Source organism: Trachurus trachurus (genome assembly GCF_905171665.1).
Source record: "Trachurus trachurus genome assembly, chromosome: 5".
Classification (NCBI taxonomy): Eukaryota; Metazoa; Chordata; class Actinopteri; order Carangiformes; family Carangidae; genus Trachurus; species Trachurus trachurus.
This window is the reverse complement of record NC_139896.1, coordinates 35,952,113-35,979,042: the sequence shown is the minus strand read 5'-3', so window position 1 is coordinate 35,979,042 and position 26,930 is coordinate 35,952,113. Positions and strand designations below refer to the sequence as shown.

Below are 26,930 nucleotides of genomic sequence, written 5' to 3'. Positions count from 1 at the left end.
AACAGCGCGCTGCATCGACACATGGCTGCTGATTTATGTGAACGGTTCATATCAATTAGTAGAGAGCTTAGACGGGATGTTAGCATCCAAAACCAAAGTCATGATTGATGACTGCCATTTTATCAAGGCATTCATTTCATCATGACTGTCAGCTGAATCACGTTTTACTGGGCCGATGGTTTATGGCGATACTGCTTGGATTTATTATGATGGTAAAAAGTGTTGTCTGCCCCCCGACAGGCATGCACTGTTTAAACACGTTTCTGGAAAGCCCGTAGATCACCATCAACTAGAGAAGATGTCGATCCCAGCCCTCACCTCAACTCATTTGTCCGTGAAGTTTGTGAAAATTGTATCAATTAATTCTAATGAAGTGAAACGGAAGGAGCCCAGAGCGCCTGTGTCTCCTCTCGGGTCTCAGCAGTACACTAGTGGAAGTTCTGTAAAGTTCACTTAACAAGAAAGTAAATGAAATCCTGCCAAGGCTTTTGGTCTATTTAATTAAAGCTGGAGCAACTTAGTGGGATTGAATTAAATTTTTGGCAGGAGTAAACCAATACGCTGGGAAGGTGGTGGTGGTGGAGGATGGTTGGAGTGCAGTGGGGGGGGGGGGGGACTTTTCATGAAAGATAAGCAGTGAGCCCATCTTTTTTTTTCAGCTCTATTCAAGAAATTGAAATAACCAAGAATGCCTTTTGTGTCTTCAGAATAGAAAGTGGCAGGAAGGGACAAGGTTTGCCTTATCTAAGGCAAACAAACAAACAAATAAATTAAAAAATAATAATAATGGATAATCCACCGAGGTTTGGTCCCTGTGCTTGTCAGGGTTCAATCAGCCAGCTCTCCTCTGGTCTGAGCTAAGGTTAATCCATGTGCTAAAGGTCTCTCTAGATTAGAGGGCTCCATAGCTCCTTCTCAGCTCAGGGTCAGGGAGCACACACCAACTTTTATGGAGAGCAGGTCGTTTTATTCCCCTGCTCTTTATCCAGCTGCCGATGCCGACCGAGTACAATACTTCACCGTAAGCCCTCCATGGCTCAAGGTGAAATTGATTCCAGCCCAGTGTGGTCGTTTTGAATGGGTTTAAGTTCCAACTAAATATTCCAGAGGATAAGTAATAGCTTATGAACTGCAGGAACTCCCTCTAACCCTCATCAATTTGGTCTCATCCCACTTGACCAATAATGACATGTCTTTAAAAGATAATGGAGCTCAGTGTTCAGAATTTTTTTTTTTTTTTTGAGCTGAAGTTCGTTTAGGTGAATAGCTACCAATAGATAATAAGTAACAGGAAAAAAATAAATACTAATGTCGCATATGACACTGCAGGTAAATCATTAATATTAATTTAAATACGACTTTTCTAAGGAATATCTTCTGTGCAACTAATCATCTTAGTAAGAATTGAAAAAATACAATTCTTCTTCCAAGGTTAATCAGAATTTAATAACTCTTTATGAAAATGCATTTCTAACTTTTTATTTGACGAAAAAACAAATTAGTTTGGCCAAAGCATTCAACCATTCTTTAAAAGATGAAATTCCTAAAACTAATTTCGCACTGATTATTTTCAATTTGCAAGATACCAAACTAATATTGCCTGCAAGTATAAAGAAAATCTGCACTTGGAACTGACTGTTAATAAAAACGGGTGACCCTGAGCTACATTCAGGCAAAGAACTGCTCTGAATAATCTTTGTTGAAAACGTTCATGTGAGAATGAATTAACTACGATTGTTCATCCTTCAGACTCTGGGTGGCACTGTTGATGCAACGACACATTACACAGCTTTGGAAAGGAAATCCACCCCTGCTAAGCAAAATATTTCATTTTCATATTATTTTTTTTGTTTTATAGGAGGTGCTGTACATCACTGACTTTTGCTACATTATGATTTTTTTTCAAAATATTAACATTCATTCTTTAAAAAATAAGGTACAAATGATTTGCTTTGCCTAGTTGAGGTCTAGGCATCAAATATTAAATCCCTGTATAGTGAATGTCTAAAGGTTTTTGTCCAAACAGCTTCCCATCCATCACTTATCACATCTTTTATACAAATATTCACATTAATATAATGATAAAGGTATTCTTTATCAATATAAGTGTATGTTCATACATTCCATTTATTTTCATTGTCAATTTAACAATTATTAAAATAAATAAATAAAAATATGATATATCACAGTAATGTAGACATTGCCAAAACACAAAAAAATTAAAAACTGCTAAAATAATGGGAATTATTTTTTGGTATTTATAAAACAAACAAAGAGCCAAACTGGAATCTGTGTTAATTATATATTTGTAATAATAATAACAGTAATAAAATCTATGTCATCAAAGGCATACTGTTGATAATACTTGCAGTTTTGATGAGCTCTATCAAATTTGAGCCATTCATACAAGGCGTGTGTTTGATTATCATTACTAAAAGTAAATTAAAATAAATAAAAATGTATTACACCGCCATAGCGAAATTTCTTTTTATTGGTTTATGTGCCTGCATAAAAAATGCATCCAAAAAGATAGCAAGCAAAATAAAATACATCTATTTTGAGATGAATTTGAAGAAAATCTGAATAATAATACACATGTTTATATAAGGATGAATTAATTATAGTTATGATGTTGAATTAACGCTGAAAATTCCGTATTATGTGCAACTATTAAACTAAACTATGTCTCACATTCACATCGACATAAATAAAATTCAGATTAATTTGAACCATGAAACTAAAAAATGATGATATGGCATTTTTAAGCATGCTAACTTGTTAAAATAATTCCGAGCAAACAAATAGCTCGGCATTGCTGCTGTTATGCAGCTTTTCTTCCCAGCATGTAGCTGGCCAGTAGAATGCCCTCACTTCATGAATTCAGTGATTATACTACTGAGCTGCATGCTGTAGTTTCTCAAGCATGTCTGAGCTAAAATCAATTTCTCCTTGGTACACCTTGTGTGCATTATTAGGGAGTAATTTAACAAGTAATTTGCCGCATGTATTATGAGCTATGTCTTGTGTTTACGGGGAACTGCTGCAGCTAGCATTACTCTAAAGCTGTGTTGTGTAGATTGTGCTGTGTAAGGGAACGTCACAGCGACAGTACTGTGTGTGCTGTGCTTTTCTTGGAACCAAGAGTCGCTGAAGAGCATGAGAAGATTGATGCCACATTCAGACATCTCTGCTTTGCATTACATATGTTTTATTACTATGCAGCCATTATAACATAGCGTGACAGAAAGATCTCTGTGGGCAATATTAGAGGAGTATTAATATCATTTTTTTCAACATCTTTCACTTCTCTTCTGGCTTTAGTCAATATTGAGCTTGTATGGAACTCATTATAATGAGCTAAAGCTGCCTTCTCAGTGCCTTGCCGTTTTGTTCCATCTGTGTTGTAGTCACCTGAACATGATCTGAAGTCAGCCAGTCAAGTGACCTGGAATCAATACAGTCAAACTCAGTGGAGGCAAATAAATCAGCCTGGCTCATTTAACCCATGAGAGTGCCGCTGCATGGCCACAGTGGTGCAGCACGTATTAGGGAAGAAATGTTCGATGACAAATAATTTATTCTATCTTGTTTCTCAGGCAGCTTTATATGAGGCAACCCCCTCTACGTACTGTATGTTACTCATGGTAATCCTCATGAGCACATCTGCAAAGCAAAGTTTTTTTTCTGTCTTTCAATGTCACTTTTTTGTACAAAAGGCACTTTGATATTGTTTGTCTCTATTGGATTACTTACTTTTTAAAATCATATTTTCTTTCTGGGTATCTTTCCGTCTATCTCGTCTCTTTATATTTAAAACAAAGGAGCAATATTTTGTCATATTTGCAATTCCTGTTGCTGTTACAGTGTATCCCTATGGCATCTGTCTCCATGCCTGTTGTCGTGCCATATAAAAACCAGTCTGTGTTTTATTCTTTACCCAACTTGTATAAAGATACTGGAATTTTTACAACCAGCTTCTGGCACAGGAAATAGGTTTTATGCTCCTCTCAGGAAATTTCAAAAATATGACGAAGGCTGGCAAGTCGCACCATAAATTCAGATGTCATTTTAGGCCAAATAACACTGTCAACTTGAGGAAAGAGAGTAATCCCATTACAATAGCAGAAAACTCATAAAAGATGAATGTGTTATGATTATTAATATGCATATTTATTTTACATATAGAATTTTTATTTATCGTTGGAAAATGATCGCCAGTAACTCCATCGTGCCAGCAAAATTCACCTTAGTGCAGACACAGCTCTAGTTTAATAATTTAGGAAGATTAATTGTGACATGTTTTGAAGGTTCGACGAACTTGAGCCAACATCACATCAACTGATTATGGTTTTATGATGATTCATGCAGAGGAAGGAAAGTTTTGAATTCAGGAGGAAGTTACATTTCACTTGGGCTTTGCTTCTTTGGCTCTGTTATTGGAAAATAACTGCTGTTCAGGTCTACATAATTGACAACACTTAAATCACATGATGCCTTCCATGTGGTGCATGTCTGCCTTCAACACCAAGCTGAATAACTTACATATCTGACTTCTGAATAGATTCTAAAAGTACCTCCTACTGCATTGATCACAATAGTATGATGTTGCCCTCTTACATATCATCATAACATTGTTGACTGCACAAAGGAGAACTTATGGAGCCAATACACACTGACTTTGAGATTTGAGCGTATATTTATATTATGAACAGATTCCTTGGAAACACAAATTTGGAAGTAACTTGTTGTAAACTTAACAGTTATACTATAGCCTACTATTCATTCATAATGTAACTGCTTCTTTTCAGACTATTTCTTTATATGGGACTGTATTTAACAGCAGGAGTAGAGTGCTATGACCCGTTCCCATAGTTTGTCATAATGTCTTGCAGTCTTGTGAAAGCTGAGGGAAACGCAGACTAAATGCAGTTTCATGCTCTGCTGTTTATTGGTTCAGGACCTTGGATCAGGACACTTGGTTCTAGCTCTAAAACGTAATCGTTGCAAAACTTGTGACAGAGAGAAAAGGTAACAATTTATATAAAAAAGCTATAAAATCAATCAAACATTGAATATTTTGAATATAGGCTATTGATATTTTGTGTATGCTTTGTTTAACCCATTGTGCACAAGTATCTGATTTATATATAATAATATGTTGGTGCTAGTGTGGCTTCAGCTACAAACAAATTAGCCTGAATAAGATTGTACCAATGTAAACAAATTGGCCTACTATAGCAGGACTCAATCAATCAATCATTCATTCAATCAATCAATCAATCAATCAATCAATAATTTAAAATATAGGTATAGCAGCAAAATAGCAACAATTGTATTGTGAATGAATTTGGAGAGAACATAACAATTGTTATTATTTCACCCAGATATTATTAGCCTACTAGGCTATTAATAATAACTATTATGTAGAGGGACCGGTGGAAATGTTAGTAGCAAAGTATGAAGTGGGAACAAATTAAGCTAAAAATAACTGGAAATAAAATGGAAAGGAAAATGCTGAACTTACTTTGATTATTCTCCAGTGTTCGTCACCTGTTACAGCGCCAAAAGTCCATTAATGACCCACAGAAGCTCCATGGTGAACCCCCCACCCCAACCCCCCCACCCACACACACACACACATACACACTTTGAACGTGGTCTGACAGAAGAATAGCTAGTAATTCCCCTCCGAGCGATGTGGCAGTGAGAATAAGTTGCTCCATCTTTTATAAATGCCCTACATGGTCCCAAAACACTTAATTATCGCTAGGTAAGGCAGTGCGGACTGTCCCTCTCCCTGTGATTGACAGCGGGGTAAATTGAAGTGGCTTTGAAGGGGATAAAGGGTCCGCTTGAATCACGGCTGCATCGATAATGCAACTGTTATAACCCTTATAACCTTAACAAAATTCTTAAAATAATACTTTCTGTCCAGTGTGAGGCTGGTTGAATTGATGTGACACGGAGATGCGTGGCTGTGGTACTGTGGTGTTCGGTGCTCCCCTCCGTCTGTGGTTTTTTTGGTATCGCCCAAACTTGGTTCAGATTTGAGTTGGTTTTCTCTCCTGTCTGGGATCGCTCTACTGGAGGTAAAGGACCGTCTGTCCCCTCTCTGCCTTGGCTGTCAATGGCTTTCGGGACGTATTTTATTTGAATGTCTGGGCCCTTTAAGTGACCAATAATGGATATTCTATGGATATTATGGACCATACCGGCCGTAATAGCAGTTGAAGGTAAGCTAATGTTTTCATCCCAACGGTTACAGCCGCATCCTCCTGCCGGGCTCTGAGTTTGAGACAAAGCGCTTGCATGGACGTTTACGCTTTCTAATTGACAGACTAACAGTGAAATAAATCATTTCTTCTTCAATATGTGTCCCACCGTTTTACACCGTGGCGTTTCCGCTGCTTAAATATAGCGTAGAGTTAGCGTAAAAAAACAGCATGCGAGCGTTGATGGTGGGACACAAAAACATGCTCCCGCATCTCAGCAGGTACACGGATGCTGTTAATAGCGTTTAATTGCAGATTAATTCAAGGGGCTTTTGTGTGACTCGGTTAAGCTACATCAGGGCTGAAAATGTCAAATCTCAGTCTCAGGTCGCATCCCGAGTGGAGGTGTGTCACAGTTGTCAAACAGTTGGTGATTAAAAAAAAATTAAAAAAAAACGTGTCATAAACAGGGGACCTTTTTTTCTTCCTCAAACCCGTGTCAGAGGTTAAATATGAATATGCAAATGTATGTCCAACTAGGCCTACATGCTGTTGTTAACTTAGAGAGGGCTCTTCCTGGTCGTTATGCGGTCCTGAGGACGCAGAGCTTGGCTGAGCGGCACCGTGGCTCAACGCACAGTCAAACAGGTTGAATGGAGAAAATAATGTCTATAATGATGGTTTACAGTAGCATCTCAGTCATACTGAAAAGTAACTGTATAGCCTAGTGTTCCGTCTTACTATACTTGTTGCTATATATTTTTTTTTAATCCAATAAGATCCCTGGTACAGTAAGCTTCTATTCTACTATTATTATTGTGACGTTTGGCCTTTTATCTTCCATCATAAATTATAAAAGCAGTTGTTCAGGGTTGGTTTTATTCCAGAGGTGTTCAGTCTGTACTTTATAGTATAATTTGCAGGTGATTTTGTGTGGCTGTCAGATGTCTCTCTGATAGGACAGGAGACATCCGCCACATGGAAGAATGTGTCAGCCCAGTCATACATTTATTCAAGGCTATTTTGAGGATGCTGTCAGAAAACAAACATGTCCTCTTCCTCTGGTCAGTTTCACTAAACCTCATAATTACAGGTGCAGCCCAGAAACTACGGAAAAACTCAACCCAATGTAACCACAGGATGAAATAACAACAACAAAAAGAAACACAAGAATAAACACTTAGTTGCCTGTTTGAAGTAAAACCATTTGTAGTCTACATGCAAAATAACATACTGAATTTATATCTGTTAAAGGACCTGTCAGTGCATATGTAGGACTGGCAGAGACTCTGACAAATGTCATGTGTATTTATGCAGACTACTGCTGACTGCTTTTGTTTATAGTTTCAACATATCCAACTTGTTATAGAGAAATGCCAAAAAAAAAAAAAAATCAAGTCTTCAAGGCCTACATTACATTGCTCATGGCAGCTTTAACATTTATGTCTTTATGCTGTAGCTTTGAAATTTATGTCGTAGTTTATTTAATTTATGGTGTAATCATGAGACATAGTTCCCCGAAAACATTTTTATATTTTGAAATTGTATCTGCAGACGTTCTTTGCAGTAAAATCACACCATACAAGTAAATGGAGCCATTTATAACGTGCATTTCATTTTCAATTCTATTTTTTATTTGAATATAATTTTGCTGTTTTGTCGTACCTCTTTTGTTGAGTAGTATGATTAGTATTAATATAGCCTACACAATGAAAGTATGGATGATTTATAAATTATTTTAGCTTAAAGTGCCAAGTGCCACTGCATATTGCCCTCCCATATAATGCGATTTGTTTTCTTTTAATTAATTAAGTCATGATTGCTGTTATTGGTTATTTATTTTTTGATTTTTATCTTGGGTGTTCGGTCCAAAAGCAGGGGAACCACGGGATGTGCTGAATGCCAAAAATAACAAGAGATTCACACTACATATTATTCCACTTCCCCTTGTCGTCTCCTTCTCTCTAAAAAGCAAACATGGCCATGGTTACAGTTTGTCTACTACTGTACTGTAAAATCTTCTGTGGAGCATATCTGTAAGCTGAGAGCACACGGTGCCTCAAACACCAGCTTGGCACAGCTCCTCACATAGTTAATGCAGTTGCATTGAAATAAACCAATCGGTTGAAAAAGAAAGATGCTGTCGATATTTAAATGTCACACCGGGAAAACGATGCATGACACGCGTATACGCCACAGTACCTATCTGGCCTGCGATGCTTCACTTTTTGATTCGGAAACCAAGCTAGTCCCGTCGCCAACCCCCCTCCATTTTACCCTGTGAATCACCCTAGCTCACTGTCCAATGAAGTTGCAAGGATGGTTTACGTATGAGAAATGAAGAGTTGAGAAAGAGGTCACTGCAGCTCTAATCTGTAAAAAAAAAAGAAAGAAAAAACACCCACATCCCAGCATGCATCAGAAATGAACCCTCCAGTGGATCGTTTTGACACATTTAGTGCCGGGACACTACATTGCTTCGATTGTTGTTTTTGTTTAATAGAAAATGACATTCTCGCATATTTAAGAGTACATAGCCTACTGGTTCTAGCTGATGAGTGTTATTACTAAATGTGTGGTAAATAGTAGCCATTCAATTTAAAAACTCGTTGATCCGCAAAAATACTTTAATATACTGCGATAATTTAAAAACATTGTTTTTAGATTGGGCGTGTTCATTATATCACCCTTTTCCTTTTCCCGGGAGTTTCTGAACCTGTTTTCTGTAAAGCAAACGAATGAAAAGGCTACTTATTATACAACTAATCAATGAATCAGGCAAGGGCCAAACAGGAGAAGATTAGAGGATTAAAACAGGGGCCAAACTTAAAGTCGTGGCTGTGCCCGAGCAACCATTTGGTGAGGGGTGTGAACACTGAAAACCATGTAAACACGGAAGTTCTGTAAATTGGGCTAATGCTAATATTTGACTTTAGCCTGTGACCTTTTCCTCTGCATATTATCTCTTTTTAGATTTCTCCACTGTGTCTCTCTGCTGTTGGTATTGCCATGCTAGACATGTATAAATGGCATCCATTCATTAGTGGCTTGCGTCTTTTTTTCTCAGAGGCATTTCATTTACCCTGTGGAATGTGAAACAACTCTAAATTGTTGATTAGTGTTAATGTAAGCTGCCATTGATGCCACGTCTTATTAGTTCGGTTAACAGGAACAGACAGGCTCTTTTTGAAAATTAATGGAGGTACTACTGCCAAGGAAATTAGCTTAGCTATGTCAAACATGTCTATGAAAACACCGTGTGGATTTATCCCTTCATTAGTTTAGCCATTCATTGTCATCAGTGCTCAGATGACAGCCATACTAACAATAGCACTGTTATAATTTTGTTGAGTGGAAATTCTCAGATTCATCCTCGGCTATAAAATTGCAGTAGCCTGTATTGTTCTGAGGAGATGAAATTTACTAGACGGACCCCCCCCCCCCCCCCCCCCCCCCCCCCATCCTTCCTCTTCTGTTGTGATATTACAGTGCAAACACAGCACATGTTTTCTGGGATGATTGGTGTTGCTATGATGCAACAGTAGCCTCCTCCAGACTTGTATGTAAGTTGTTGTTGGGGTCAGCAGGATGATAGATCACTTCGATACGACGTTTTCTCCCTCTTTTGTCTTTGAAGGCAACATAATAGGACAGAAACCACAGCCGAGGATGGTGAAGTGGGGTAGAATGAGATCACAGCATGGAGTCTTTAAAAAATGTCTTGCAGATTTGATTGCATTTCAATATGCGCTGCATTCCTTCAGCGCTCTGTTGAGCACCAGAGCCCACTCATTTAAGAGTTGGCAAACACTGACCAAATTGATGTTTCAAATGTTTTGAGTAGTTTGTTTTGTTTTAAATTCCTAAATCACATTTGTATTTAGTGTCATCCTTTTCTTTACCGTTTCCTTGCACAATTTAAGGCGGCCTGACAGTTGAAGGCCCTGTATGATAATGTTTATAAAATCCTGCCAAGTTTGTTAAAATGCTTTCATATGTAAATTCATTGGCTGTTTTTGACCGGAATTGTTTTGTAAAGCACAGACATGTGAGTGTAACATGGAAGCATTGTGTTTTGTGGAAGAGTAACAAAAGACAGTCGGAGGCGGGCTCAGAAATGGGATTAGATAAAGGTAAAATGAGCGACCGTATACAATCCAGTGTTTTCTCAGTCCACCCAATGAGCAGATGCAGGGAGCTGGCCTGCACGCCAACCGCCACAGTAGGCTTTCACAAAGAATCTGTCTCTATTCAAGCCCTAATCCATGCTGCCGAGGGCCCAGGCATTGTCACTTTGCATGCAAAATTTCAATTAGTGCTGGTACCAGTTGTTTCACTTGAAGGGGGGGGGGGGTGTCACATTTCAGAGACATCTATGGCTACCTTTAGGGTGAGATCAAGGCAGGAGTATCACTGTTTTGCTTAAGAAAATTTAGTGCTCTCTGCACGGCATAAAGTTACTGACGCTGGCACTGCGCCGCTTTGCTTCCTTATGGCTGTTGTACAGTATCAGCCCTAAACCGAGGTCACATTGCCAGTGGTTGGAAGTCTACTGTAGCACAGTTTATACAGTTTACTTATACAGTTTATTATGTCAAAGTTAAACAGGAAGAAAAATACTGGAGGATGTTTCCTTTAAGGCGGCTTTGTCAAAACCTTCACTCATGGGATTTGGATGTTGTAGGTATTTGTCCCAGCCGGCTCTCCAAGCAAAATAGTTGCGCATGTTTCTCCTGGCCGCAGTTGGTTCAACTAATTTAACTAAGGATTCAGTTCAAGACATGCAGGATTGTTTGACACTGTTTCCGTACTTTCAGCTGTTTAACTCTGACTGCTGTGGTTCAGACACTGTCACGAGCTAGCTCTTTATCCTCTCCTGGCATGAAGGGCTCCAATCTACAAATATTTGCCCTCTAGACATCATGCTCAGATGGCATTTTTGTTTGCGGAACATATTTGGTGAACTAACTGACGTTCATAAAATTCAGTTGTGGTTAGGAAAGTTAGGAAATCAATAATGGGCAATGTTGGTGTTTTAAGAGTGTACAGTAACTGCTTTTTACTCTTGACATCCTTACGTGTCACTGAAACAGAGGAAGGTGCAAACAATAACACACTGACCAAACTGGAAATCTTGTGAATGGCAACCCGAGCAGTTTGTTTACTGCGTAGGCTGCTGTAGAAGACTGATGGGAGATTATTACAGTGTCCCATTGTACACCTGAGAATATTTCAAATCTACCGGCGTGACTTTGGTTCTGGTTGTGGCTGCGACACAACTCCCACTCCCATGTATTATAGTACAAGTTGAGATTGTGAAGCGTATCAGACTCAGGTTTGCATGCATCCACTGCCATGACTGTACCACAGGCTTTAGAGTGGAAGCGTCTAAGGATCGGCTTACTTGAGCTCTGAGTTTAACTACTACACTGGCTAGTACTACATTGTACATTTTGAAAACACAATATGGCCTACCAAATTACAACTTCGGAGGCCAAGCCAAAACTCTATCCAAAACTAAATCATACTGCACAACTCCTACAGACTGTACATATAGTGGCAACATACTTTATATTACTATAGAGATGTGTATATAGTGTGGTTGCTGTACTCGTTTCATTGACCTACAGTATTTCCCCTTTCCCTCCCTTTTGTATTTTTATCTCCATTAAAAAGAGCAGGTGATTTATTGTCTGTGTGTTGTAATTAGGCCTGTACCATCTGTACTGTTCAGATATGACTGCTACTCACTGCTGAAAAAAAAGAAAAGAAAATATTTTCAAGCCAACAGGTGTTTCAGGTCTTTCAATATGTAGCGTTGTGTGTCATATTGTGCATTATACTCCCTCCCTGGTTCATTTTAACCTTCAAGGGGGAAAAGAAGAAATGAAAAACAACCACAGCGCTGTGATTCCTGATGCATTCCTTGTATCACACAATCCTAATGAGTTAGACGCTTGCATGGTTTTGATTTAAAGCACACTGTGTCTTAAATTAACCCTCATTATTTCACTGTGAAGCTTTGCACACTCGTACAGTATGGGCTGGAATGTGTTTCTTACTCTTAGATGTTGTGCTATAAAAGTTCATAGCTTTTGGGAATATGTAGTAAAGAAAATGCACATGGCATGAATCACATCGTAGCTTGGTGCCAAAAGGGTGTAATTGTGTCTAATTTATTTGTTTCAGTCAGTCAGGTTGATCAAACAAAGCCCATAGCTAATTAATTCATTATATAAAAGATACAACAACAATTGTGATAGGAAGTTTATCGAGACACAGTTTACGCTTGCATGGGCACAGAAATGATTATGGGTTCACAACGATACAGAAGTCTGTCAAGTGCGTACATGTCTGAGTCTGGCAGGAGATGTTAATCTACAATATCTTTGGATCTTAATCACATGAGATAAATAAGATAAGATAGCTGCACCCACCCACTTTCACTTAATACTAGGCTTGCAAACACCAAATTAAGGCATGCGTAGGTAGCACACAACTCTTAGGATTTGATATATCCTTAAAGCATCAAATAGGCCTACGTCGTTTTAAATTTCTAAGTTAAGAACTAGTGCCAGAGAAATACACCAATTGACTTCTAAATAAGGTAGCTGGAATTAATATTTTCTACCCTGTGGCAAAAGTTTATCAATCAGTTATCCATTCCAAATCCTTTGAGGTTTTCTCAAGCACAACCCAATCTCTGTTCAGAATATAGTTTAATCATTTTCACACCATGCTGCTTTGTGGAGAATGTCTATTGATGTTGGTTCTTATATAATGCTATCGGTGCTATGTGCTCTGAATGGTAAAAAGATGCATTATGTGGAGAGATGCATTATTCAGTGAGGATCAGGTGAATTATGGGTCTTGAGATTTGTTTTTCTTGCAGTGCTTTAAGGATAGGTGTGCCCTTTGATTGGAGGGCTATAATTGTTTCAGAATGTTGTTGGGAAAACAATGTGGTCAGAAAGTGAAAGAGTATGACTAAGGCAATTATACCAGTGATACAGAGCTAAATATAGAGCTGCTAATCCTCACATAAGAGGGCACAAAGATTGAAGTGGGCATCGTACAGTGGGTTGGTGTTCTCTTCTTCATATTATTACAGAAAGTTGCACACGGGGACTATAAATTAATTCAGGGAGTTTAACTCTGAATACAAATAATATTTGCTTCAGTATACTTTGCATGATGTGTTTTCCCGCGTGGAGAAGAGACTAGTTTGGATTGCTGCATAGTGCTGGAAGAAACTTGCTTTACCTCCATGTAACCTCTCTGATATTTCACACAGGAATCTAGATCAAGGATGTTCTTATATCCTGCTATCTTAATTAGCACATGTTAATTGGCAATGTGCAGTCTCTTGGTAAGTCATATTTATTAGGGAGAGCCTGATTCATCCCAACCCACTGGGAATAGAAATCATTAGGGGACAGTGGAATGTATTTCCAGACATTATTCATAACAGGAAACGTGTGAGCACTCACAATCAAAATGTCCCCTGCAACAGCGAGGCCTAATTTGCAGGATGAATTCTTTGCGCAGTTTGCTTAATTTGACAGTGTCTCAACCATTATGTGGAATCAGTGTATTTTATGTCTTTGTCACTGTATGTTTTCCTCTTTTTCTCCAGGCATTCAAACTGTTGCTCATAACGATAACTGAGTTTGCTCAAAGAGCGTAGATAAACTGATCAATGTGACCCCATCTCCTGTCACATCCTTCATACGAGCGTTGAGTCACACACACACATGAACAATATGGCGCTTATAATATTCAACCCAGCAAAGCCCGCTACTCAGCTAGGACGCAGGGAGAAAGAGAGACGGAACAAGGAGCAGGAGGAGGAGGAGGAGGAGGGAGAGTGTACCCTGAGAGAGGTCAGACCTCGTTTCAGAGAGCCCCATCCACACACACCCCAGGTACTGTGACACTGCCTTTATGAGCGCGCCCGGAGAACACAAACCCAGCGGATTAGTGTCTGGCTTTCAATGTCCCCGGGAGCAGAGCCCATCGGCCGAAACAAAGCGGGGCTGATTGCGTTGTCATCTGCATCACAAAGGGAAGCCTTTTCTACCTGAACCGCTGCCTTTGCGCCACGCTGCACATCACATCTATCAGCGACTCTGCACCCACGTGACATCTGCCTTTTTCTTTTTGTCCATCTCTGTCTCCACCACTCCTATTCTCTCTCTCTTTTTGGCCCACGCCGTGTGTCCACCATGGTCCCCCTCCTCCCTCCCTCCCTCCCTCCCTCCCTCCTCAGTGGAAACTATACCTTCTTAGCCTGCGCCAGCACTGGCCGATATCTGTTTTTGCCGGTAGTTATGTGCTCAGTGCGGTGTGCATCATCATCTCTCGCTACAAAGAGCCACTAACACATTCGCTGTCTTCCCTCTCTTCCCCCTCTGGCTCTCGCTGGCTAGCCGCATCCCAGCTCAGCCACCGCGCAGACGCATCGGACATAAAGCCCAGTCTCCCGCTGTCACAGCCTAACAGGTCTATCGGTCTCACTCGGACAGAGAGAGCACAGCAGCCGAGGTGCTGCCAGCAAGCAGACGTGTTTTATCTGATTAGTGTTGTGCACAGGCAGGCTCTGCTCCTCTGTGACTGATGACTGTTGTCTTGTGTTGGTGACCCAGCCAGGTTCAGCAGCCATAACAGAGATGGATCAAGCCTCTCTCTTTGGATTATCTTCTTACGCTTATGTACAGGCGAGTGTACGATAAGCCTTATGTTGGCTTTACAGTACCTCATTGTCGTCATCATTATAATCATCATCAGAGAAATGACTTTTTTAGTCCCCATTTGACTTTTTTCTTATTTCATTATCTGATCATGCACTATTCATTATCCTGTGAGGTAAAAGTTTCATTTTTGGGGAGAAACAAAGATGTTAGAACTGTGTCGGGCGTGATAACTGAAGTTGAAGGATGCACTTTTTTTCATCTCCCATTTAAAGGGCTTTATGAATTAATTCAATAGATTAAACTGGGTATGACATTTAAAAAGCAGAGGGAGGGGCGGAAAGGGAGAGAATGACTTTTTGTGTCCTAAAGTGTGATAGTTGGTGTCTATTCACAAGTGATTGCATTAGCTTAGAGAATAGGGAATTCTCACAAGGCAATTAAGTGATTTGGCCTTTGGCTGCGATTTGTCTTGTTTCAGAGAGCTGAAGCTCATTGTGTGTTTTCATAGATTAATTTAGAAATCACATTCAGTCAAGACCTTGTAAATCCTACAGTGCAAGACCTTATAGAAAAACTCATTAAAATACGTGAATAAATTAAACGCTTTCCGTTGCTGCATGGTTTGTGTTGTGATGAAGCTGCAGGATGTCTGATATCTGGTCAAAAAGACAGGAAGTGTAGGATGGAGGGTTCAAAGGTGAAGGATCTCAAAGGCAAGGGTCGTCACAGCAGCAGGGTAAACACACTTCTTACTGCTTAATCGTCTGTAGTCCAATTACAGAGGACTGCAAGGCCACAATGGTTAATTGTCAACAACAAGGCTGTAATTTCATTTCAACTGTGGGGGAGGGATCTGCTGGGAGCTGCTAAAGATATTACAATTATAATCTTCCCAGGGTGTGGTGTGTTCTTAATGGGATCTTCATGTATATGTTTTTTTTTTAACACAAGTAGTCATAATCTATTTCCTTCTTAAAATAGATCCTCAGATGGGTCTTGTGAATTCAAATCTCATTTTTCATTTCATTTCATTTTATTGTTTATTTGACAAGGACAGTGCACATTAATGAACAATTTGTGACGTGCACATCATGTCATGTAAATGTGCCGGATTTAGCTCAAAGCTAATTTCCATCCGTAGTCCTCACATTTAAAGACGGACAGACATACCATAGAAAAGGATAACAGTAGGAAGCTACCTGCGTAAGTATGAAAAAACATAGTATTAGCAGCAGTTACAACAATAAGAAAACAGACAGCAACCTGCATACATATAAGAGAGGACAGAGACTAGCAGCATTTATATCAGTACAGGATAAGAAATAAGACAACAGATAACAATGCCATGCAGCGCTGCATGTAGGACTGTCTCTAATCGGACCAACTCATGAAGAGGAGCATATTTGAAGTGTAATGTTTATGTCAAAAACATACCCATGTAAAATTAGATGAGGTATATGTGTCTGTGTGACCGAAGGAGATGAGCAGTAAGAGTTTTCTGCCGACCAGAGTGTGGCAGGTGGAGGACACGGTGACCTTACTTTGGCTTTATTGTGAGAATGTGTCATTTTAAACAGAGTCATAATAGTGGTTAAGAAAAGGCAGGACTTGGTGTGTGTGTGTGTGTTCTCTGACCTCATACCACACTCATCAGTCTACCTCGGTTTACAGCTCTGAAATCAATAATCTAGACTCAGCAAAGATCAGACCCTTCTGATTGTGTTTATGGAGCCCTATCAATTGACACTTCATTGCAGTCGTTTCATATGCAGCAAAGCCCATGATAAACGCTCCATTTGGGCAGAGAAGGCTTACATGAATTTACATAATCACTTGTCTGAAAGTGGATCCAGTGTAGGGAGCAATCAGCAGCATTTTCTGCCACACTCACACTTGTAAGAGCTCCTGTTAATGCAGCAACATCTTGTCCCCCTCTTGTTCCAACTAACAATTCATTGTTATTTTATTCTAATTTCAAACCCGTTAAAGATTTCCAGCAGGAAATACTATCTCTAAAACACATGCCCACAGATATACAGCTGCCAAAGAAAGACCAATACATGTCCTGTGGGGTCAATAAAACAATGTCTGGAATCACCATACAGCCATGAGGTAACGTGGCTTACAAAACGGGAGCCAGGTATATAAGAAGAGGCCGAAATGATGACTGTTTTCCATGCTTTCCTCTGGCTGGGCCTTTCGGGTAGAAATCACAATGGATCATTTAAGGGCAGCTGGAAAATCCATAGAGAATCTCCAGAGACCTGCTGTGCCTGTGAAATCAATACAGAGATCCAGCTGAGACCATTAAATGAAATGAATGTCATATGATAGGGTTAAACATGTAGAATATTATTATTCATACAGTCCAAATTGGTTTTTCATCTGCAGATAATACAAGTAGGCACGAATGTCAATAAATGCACCACAAGATTGTCTTGTGTTTCACACTCCCACTATATATACAAGCAATCCATCATGTCTCTAACCTATTTTTAGCCTTAGCATTTCCAAGTGTCCAACAGAGGAAGTTAAATAAATTGAGGCTTTACTTTTTTTTTTGTTTCATTGTAGTTTATTACCAAGAAGTAGCAGCAGTCAGACTGTAAGCACTCTCGGATAAAACGAACTGCCACGGCTTATGTATTGGTGCAATCTTTGAATCACTCTTTTTTCCCTACTATTATTAGAAAAATAAAATCAGAGAATAGCAAAAAAAAAAAAAAATCTGGGATTTCTTTAATGATTAATTAATGATCAAAATAGCTACAGTATTTTTTGTTGCTTGACTAATTGCTTCAAGTCAAGGACGTAAGTTGAATAATTAAATTCCATTAAATTTAAATGAATGTTTTAGAAATTCCTCCGTTTTTAGCTCATCTGCATGGAAATCTGATTCCTACAGTATTCTGCTGTTCTGTTGCTGCTCTATACAAGATCATTTAACTGAGCAAAACCTTTAAGCTGCTACATGTGCAAAAACACAGCTTTCAATGAACATATCAAACACATGCTACTTTGTGGCGTGGCCAAAGTGCCGTCAGTACCATGCAGTAAAGGAACACATGTATTTGTGGCATGGGTGGCCCCAGCAGGGTAGGAACCCCAAAAGCAGGTAGAGTTACTGACACGCTGTGCTGCATGTGGCACCGCCCCAGCCTGATTACACCTCGTCTGAGCACTCTGCAATCTGCTTCCCCTTAGAAAATGGTTTGACACTTTGTAGTGGTCGGGGAGACACACTACATACATGTAGCGCCTGGGCCAGTTGATGGGGGCTGCTGTCAAGAGGCCTGCCTGTCAAACTTATTGAAAAAGCATGTTTGGGATCAGCCGTCTGTCCTCATCCGTATGACGTTCTGGCAGGGTGTGTGTGTGTGTGTGTGTGTGTGTGTGTGTGTGTATCCGGCCTCTCTGGCCCTGCCACGGCGCCGCCGAGTGATGGAGCTGGACCTCAGCTCTCCTGGCTCTGCTCACACACGCACACACACTCCGTGGCTCAATATATTCATGCTGCCAGTTAATAGGAATACACGGAGACGGATAATTTAAAAACCATGCTCCAGAAATCCCCTGGGCACGCTGGATTCAATGCTTTTAACACAAAGAGAAAGGCAATTGTTGTTTTGACTTAGCCTCATTTTGCCACACTGAGCAGAATGGGAAGGCTTTGGGTCATTTTGCTATGTGACTTAACTTTTCTTCTCAGCATGAGAACCGGTAAAACAGCATATTACGCAAAAAATGATTTCCCTTTGATCTTAGTGCCTACAGTAATATGTCCTATTTTGGAGAAATAGAAATTGAGAGCCATAATAGTGTTTAGTGGTTTTCCTCCTTACAGACAGATTTTTGGCATGAACATGCACTAATCTTTATTTCACAGATACCAGCATAGCTACTCATTTTCTGTCTCTCCAATTCTTTTTTGTGTAGTCGTAGACACTCTTTCTCTCTCTCTCTCTTACACTCACACAAATGTTGGAGCACTTCTGTCCACATTACTTCAAACTCAACACCTGCAGGGTCGGGCCAACAGGCTTTTTTGGAATTATGGCATTAACATGGAAACCAGAGGCCTGAAGCTGGATTAGTTGTGAGGAGGTGTGAACACAAGGTCAGGGCAAAGATGGCCTTTCAGCTAATATTTTTGTCGTTATACTTTAAAGCCCTGTTTGTCTTACCGCAGTATTGGTACATACTGACAGCCAAACATGCTGTCACAATAAAAAAAATAAAAAAAACATGTTCATCTTTCTCTTCACCTTTGTGCCTGTGGTTTTTTCCTGTCTGCGCGTTTGATTCTGACAGATTTACATGTCTTTTTCTTGTGCATATTATGGCCTGAGGCAGGTGTTTTGAGAAGCCTGAAGTTTCCCTTTTGTTGAGTAAATATGATTGCACCTGGCAGCTTTTTAACTATCTGGAAACCACTTTGACATTTCTCTTAGCATAATTCCTAAAGTTGGCTGGAATAGCTCTCCACCGCACGGGGTGGATCTGCTTTGACTGTCAAAGATTAGAACTACAAGCTGTCAGTGAATGACAAACATTTTATAATTGCTAGCTTTCCAATGTGAAATCCATAGCTTCCAGCACATGCAAACCACTGAAACGATGACAAAACCTAGCATATTTGCAAGGTTTAAAATGTCAATGATGGACCATGCAGCACGGATGCAAAAACAGTATTTACTGAAGAGATGAAATTATTTAAATTGTAAACCTGGCAGGTGTGACCTGACAAACCCAATAAACATTTTCCAAATGACTAACACCTCTAACTACAGTAAAGTTGCTGTATATTTACTCTTTTAATGCTTTACTCCAACCAAAATACAGAGGAATTGTATGAATAATAATGAGTGATAACATTCATTTGTAATTAGTGAAGATACTGAGATTTGGTCTCAGACTACAAATGTCCATATTAAATTAAATACCACAATAAAAAACTACATAAGCTGCTGTGCACACACTATCACACATAAGAACACAAACGTTGACATCCAGACTGTGTTTCATGTATACAATTGACATGACATCATTTGCATACTGGCTTTTGGTTGTTTATGAACTGTCCTTGATGATCCGTGTCTATTCCAAAATATCTCCACACACAAGTCTTTTTTTTTTTTTGTTGTTGTATTTTTTCCCTACCACCTGTTGCTGTGTCTACACTGACTGTACTGCCACCATTCCTCGGGTTGTTGTTTTTCACTGTGCGTGGCCTCTTATGCTCTTCCAGTTTGATGTCAAAGTTGAACGCTTACAGAGTTATTATTCTGCCCTAGAAGAAAAACAGAAAACACAATTACACATTTCCAGAATTTGGCTTCGATTTCGTTGTGAAGTATTTGTTGTGTCGTATGCACGGCCCCTCCGAGTGGTCCAGTTAGTTTAAGTCGTCCATCAACCGACGGTCATTGAAGCTTGTTGAGATCAGTCTGTGCATTTCAGAAAATGATTAGTAAAGCACTAACAGGGAGAAAGGAGCCGGTAAATCTCATGGTTTTTTGCCTTTCAATCGGGGCGAAGCAGGGACTAGCAATTCACAGCACCTAATCCTTCAGCTGACAAAAGAAGTGTGCTAAACTCTCACTCATTGTCGCTTACACTCATGTTGGGTAGCTGGAGGGCACTTCTCAACAGCTCACTCTTACAGCCTTGCATGCCCCATTTCAAAACACAGCATTTGCTGCCATCTTTACCTCCTTTGTCCTGCTGCAGGCTGGATCTGTAGAAACAGCTTTACCCTCACTCTTTCTCCCTCTGACCATCCGCCACCTGTCATCCCCGTGCTAATGTGAAACATTAACAGCCTATAGGAGCCTGCATAGAAACGCACCACTTCGTAGAAATACATTACCTGTCACTCTGTCTCTGGTTTAGGACTTCACTGGTGCCAAATGATTTAAGAGCCTTTTGCTAGGTTGTCAGGAGAGACATGATTGTGCTTGTGGCCATAAAGAAACATATGTGCTGTTTTTTTTTTCAGGCGTCAGGCGGGCAGCACCAGATGTGTGCGGTGAATGGTGCTCAGTGTTGTTGTTTTTTTTCCTCACTTGAGCGTGTGTCAGACGGCGTGTACAGCTGCACAGAGGAAGGGTTAAGTCTGTTTCACATGGAGTGAGGAGGAGGTGAGAACCAGCAGGTCTAATTGAAGTGGTTAATGGGCTGTCTGAAACCATCATTCTACTCAGCATACCATGTGGAGAAGCTCTTTATCATTGAGCCCAATCTGATAAAACGGCTCTTATTTAAAGGCACCTTATTGGCAGAGACGGGGGATTTTAAAGATGCAAAAATTACTCGATGAATAATGTCACACTTGAGTATTTGGCTGCAGATGTGGATTATTTATGGGGCTCTCAGTGGAAGCTGCAGCTGTCCGTCTTTGTTTTATCTCCCTTCTCAAGAATCTCCTCAGCACAAAACTTTTTATTTTTGCTTTTCATCATCTCAAGGCAACTTTCTATATCCATTATTATAGTTAGACATTTCATCTTAAAGATTGGGTGTTCCTCTTGGAAACACAGCTTTGACATAATTGAATTAGCTCCCATTAAAGTCATATTTATTCTTTATGTAATCGAGTGGTGTTAAATAAAACGGAGCCATCTCTTTTAGTGCTGTGTTTTCCAGGGGAAATTCCCAAAAGGAACTGGAAACTACATTGAAAAAGTAATTATAACATGTGTTTTCACTAAAAAGTGCTAAAGACACGGATAAATTATTTAAGAATATATATTTTTTTGCTGCTTCCCCAGGCGTAGTTGGCCTCAGCTCTGTCCTGACCACATCCCTCCCAAGCCCCATTCCTCTCTGCCTGGCTCTAGTCCCGGTGTTGTCCCGACCTTCCTCCTCAGCTCTATCTCTGTTCCTCCCTCTGCAGCCACAGCCCAGATCCCTGCTCCGCTCTCAGCTCCAACCAAAATCATACTTGATGCGTAGACTTTATGCACTGCGTATATTGCGGCATTTCATGTTCTTTTCATAGGAACTTGAGTCGATGGAGATGCGCCACTCCTCCTGGAACAGTTGGGGATGTGTTTGGCTCAAGGGCATCTCGACGGAGATAGGAGAGAAGAAACATTCTTTGTTCATTGAACCCAACTGGTTTTTCAAGTGAAGTGTTTACCACCGACTTGTTTGAGTTCAGCAGTGTGAATGCGAGAGTCGGTGGGTGTGTGGGTGGTGGAGGTAGTCAACATCTCTGACACAGTGAATTGCTCCTTTGGGATGTAGTCTGTAGAAGGTGCAAGGTTGTGTCAGGACTGGAGCAAAGTGTTTTGGGTGTAGTGAACAGATATCCATTATATCCAGTCTTTGCAGCTGCAATGCATCACATATTTCCCAAAAAACATGAAACCTTTATAGGGGACCATTGGGGAATTTACTCTTTGCAAACATGGCCAAAATACATGATGCCTGAATGACACTGCTGTGGAACGGTCGAGTTTGTTTTGTTTGGTAGAAGAAGAGAGAGTAAGTCATTTACACAAGACGTCTACAACTCGATACGATACAAAATAACTCATGTCAAGTGTTAAAAACTCCACCGGTGCCTTTTGGAAAGAGAGACGGCACTAGACTCTGTAAAATTCTTGAGAAATTGATAGTTGTCACTGCCCTTGAAGCACCTCTCTCTAAAATGTCACAAGAACCTTTTCACAGACACCATGCGCAGTAGGTGGGGAAAGCAAATGATGATTAAACACTAGACGAGTGTAGATGACATTAATCAAGTTTTGCATTGAGCCCCAATCACCCAGTTGCAATTAAAACTCGTAACTCTCCGGCTTTACAGTGTTTGAACCTCAGCGTCCAGCTCTCAGACGTTGCTGTGGAGGATATGAGCTCTCGTTTCTGGAGAACACTTAAAGATAACAGGGTTTTTTTTCCTTCGTTTTTTCGCTCTATAATCAGTTTCAAATGAGAGCTGGGCCTTTGGCAGACTTCTTATGGCGGCAGTTTGATTCAGCCAAAAAGCCTCTTGCGAAGTGGATGAATAGTCAGTGGGAGTTCATTCATACAATCTTAGCTACATATGACTATGCCTGTTTGAATTTATCATCCCTATACTTTCAATTTGAATAATTATCTGAAATTGTCCGAGCAGTATGCAGAAGATTTGTCTCTGTGCTTTAAAAACAGGCTTCATGTTTATCTATTGAAATCAAATCGCACACAGCAAACAGTCAATCTCATGCTCTTGCAGCCAAGGTTATTTTGTATTTTCTTTAGCATTATTTCCCCCCATTGCCAGGCAGGCTGTTATCACTCAGGAGAAGGTGCAGTGAAGGAAGTGACTTCTTGCCATTCATGGCATTCAACATATAGCGAGGCTCATATGCTGTGATCACCATTCAGTCAGAAAATAACACCCCCACCATGTTTCTTTCCCAATCTTCCACACCCTCACTTTTCATCTCCTTCATACTGATTGACAGATTCAGTTGAAGTTCCAGTTGTCATCAGCTTCCCATGTGTAGTCCTCCATGCTATAATGTATTTTACTGAATTATAGACCAATCAGAATCAGTCATTTTGTAGTTGGCTGGTTGCTCGCTTTCAAAGCAAAAGCTGAATAACTGCATTTGGCAATGTCAATAATTTAAAATGATAAGTAGAATATGCTGAAAACATTTCAATTTAGAAGTGTGAAGTGAAATATCATTTGACAATTATGGGTAACACTTCACAATAAGGGTCCCATAATTAACATTAGTTAGTACATTATTAAGCATTAATTAACTATTAACAATCATTATTATCTATTACTTGCAGTTAATTTATGTTTACTACTCAAAGTTAAAATGTTGAATAATGTAATTAGTTATCATTATGTATGCATTACTCAATATTAATTAACACATTAGTTTATATATTAATGCTTAATAATAATAACTAATATTAATTAAGGGGCCCGTATTGTAAAATGTTACCCAATTATGTTATAAATGTATCATTCTTAAATTTACCATTCTTTCATTTCATTACCAAACCTGCATGAACCATAGAATTTAGTCCTCTTTCGCTGACCCCCCCCCCCCCCCCCCCTTTAATTTACTCGATGCAAGTAGCAGTGATGTTGCTGCTCATTTCTGCCTCCTACTTATGTGTGGCTTTACAGCCCCTCAGCCAATGCCAACCGGTTTACACGGCTGAGTAAGAGTCGGATGTGATTTTCAGCGAAGGCCATCTGCACAGAGGATCTCTCGCTCGTGAGAGCAGCATATGCTTCAGTATGTAGATAACCAGGCTGGTAAACACGCTTGTTCCCTGAACGAATTAACCTGCCGTGACACGCTCCCCGTTGTCCTCCATCTTGGTTGTTTCTATCCAGTGACAGTGAAGGGTTAACTCTCCAAGCCCTCCCCTGTCCTCCTTAAAACACACACGGAGCCGATCTATCAGTAGAACATGAGTCATTAGTTCCTTTTAGCTCCCTGGCCAGTAGACTCAGGCAGATTGCATATACTTGACTCAGGTCTGGGATTGCTGAGGGACTTACTGCAAACAATAATCACATATTTTTGTTGGACTGCAAGGTCCAGAATTGACTGTAACCGACTGCCTTTTCCTTGTCAGCAGCAGTTTTTAATGTGCTGATTATTGAAGCCAGACTTGGCGGGATGGAGTCCCAACAACACAGACATGATGAAGTTTGGTACAAGAGCTGGAGCAAGGAAAATCATACCTAATCTCCTCATTAAGATTGCAGAAGTCGGCATGTTAATTTCTGTCGTTAGCCATGTGCTTCCTTTATTACTTAATGGCAGCAGCCTGCCTCAGGAGATGAAGCTTCAGCTGGGTGAGGCCACACATCCCTTTTGGACACTAGCAGGAGCAGATGTGGGTGTGTATTGCATACATGTAGGTTCATCACACTTCAGATCTCCCTCTCTCTACAATTAGTTTGGAGACGTAAGCGGATTATCTCCATGTATTACACAGCTGAGCAAGTTTAAAACATTCAGCACCCTCAGTGGAGAATATTTAAGTATAGCGGTGCTGTGCATTTTTATTTGCCTCTGTAAAGTAAGTGTGGGGGGTAACTATATGCTCGGCCAGAGGGGGAACAAGGGACTTCGTGGTATAGCTTCGTCTTTGAGTCCTTGAGGAGGAGCTGGCCTGTAACAGTATGTGCAAGAGTTGTTTTATAATTGCTCCACTTTTTGTTGCTTTACACGGGATAGATGGATGGATGGATGGATGGATGGATGGATGGATGGATGGATGGTGGGGGAGAAAGACAAAAGGGGTAGATTAGCATTCAGATGGTTGCAATATCCCTCGGCAAAAACAGAGAAACCACAAGGGAAGATAGAGCTCTATAATTTCACCTCTTTTCTTTGTTCTCTTCTCCTTTTGTTCTTCTTTCTTTTTTTAATACAGTAAGTGACACGTCTGCCTGGGCTAACATAAGGAACTCTGCCCTTGTTTTCCAGTGCAGAGCTGCTTTCATGTCAGCTACAAGAAGATCGGCAGGGGATTTGGGCCAGCTCTGCTTAATCATTGCCTCACATCATGCACTTCCTGGAACAGATATCCACACCTAGACTGACACGTTTATGATTCTGTGAAAGAAATGTATAGATTACTGCAGAGATTTGAACCTGTAAGCCAAAGTATCCAGAGAGAGGGCAAGTATTGTTTTCTTGCAACTGAAAACAGAGAAGGCGGCTTTGTGCTGATTTCCATGCTGTTCAGGGCTGGGCCAGATCAACTGTAGTGGCTGCTCTCTCTCTCAGGAGACTGTTGTTGTTCCAGACAGCTCATCAACAAGTCATTCAGCCAGATAAACAGCAGTTCAGCTACCTAGCTAAGAAAACAGGCCACCAGCCACCAGGCAGACCATACCTGTCTTCAAAATATGAATGATGAGCTCAGTGACTGCTTTTTACTGTTATAGTTCTGCAAAAATGTATTTAATATTCATAAATGAAAAGATCTAATTGTGTAACAAACAATTTTATATACTGTAGCAATTAGAACCAGAAATGCCATCAAAATAAATGTCATGGACATTACCTCCAGACTGCAGCACTGTTAACGTTACCCTCTCCTGTAACAACTCTGCTAAAACACTCCTTTTATTTAGCAATAAACTGTCTGACTGAAATGAATGTGGATTGCTGTGTTATCCATTTAACAATTGAGGGCAATCACGCTTTTATAGAATAATTGCCCATTCAACCTGGTTTCAGCAACTGAAAAATTCAAGGTCCTTGATTTCATTTTGTGTCTTTATCATGAAATAAACAGAGAGCCAGAGAGAGGCCTGTGGGAAGCAGAGTCCTGACCCCACTCAATTCTGATTGTTAAATAAACGTTACAGTCTAACCAGCAAATAAATAGGTATGATTTAGTACATGGTGCTGCTGATCTGGCTCAAAGGCAGAGAAACAGGCTGCCCACGGCAACAGCAACCTACACTCTGGAGGACTTCCAGCCTCGGAATCTGCACTAATTCAGCTTGAACCAAAGACACATTTACTCCAGTCTGTTAAGATAGCACATTGATAGAAGCATCAATCAATGCCTGGCAGCAGAGCTTCTGGCATCAACACAATGTTTGTCAGTGGAGTTGTGACTAGTAGTGTATATTGTCTCCTTCTCTTCGTGGTGAGCTTAAGAGGGAGTAGAATGGAGCCGACAGTGTTGGGATCTGCATCACAATATTCCTGCACAGTTTCTGCTCTTAAAGGGATAGTTCACACACAATTGAAATTTCACTCATTATCTACTCACCCTCATGTGGACTAAGGGCTGGGAGAAGTTTCAGAGTCCTCCGTGGCTTCTCTGAGTTACAGGGGGTCTCGGCGTAGCAGTGCATGTCCATATGACGGTTGCAAATGGATACCAACTGTCTTCATAACAAAAAGACACACCAAAAAACATCCAGATACCTCCATGCTGCTCGTATGTAATGTCCCTCTTGTATTGAAGCCCCGAAATGCGAAATTGTCCCGAAAAAAACTAAATAAGTCTATAGTTCAAGCTTGTTTTGTAGCAGAAG

The 26,930-nt window shown here is 40.2% G+C and overlaps 1 protein-coding gene across 2 annotated transcripts in view; it reads left to right on the top strand.

Moving 5' to 3' along the window:
* Positions 1-6,181: 6,181 nt before the first annotated feature.
* ephb2b (eph receptor B2b) overlaps positions 6,182-26,930 on the top strand; it is a gene marked incomplete at both ends in the record, with an annotated part of 127,547 nt that continues 106,798 nt past the window's right edge. For both annotated transcript variants that reach the window (XM_083972675.1, XM_083972674.1), the window contains one exon: positions 6,182-6,233. In XM_083972675.1, coding sequence (XP_083828801.1) covers positions 6,182-6,233 — 52 coding nt within the window. The remainder of the gene's footprint in view (positions 6,234-26,930) is intronic.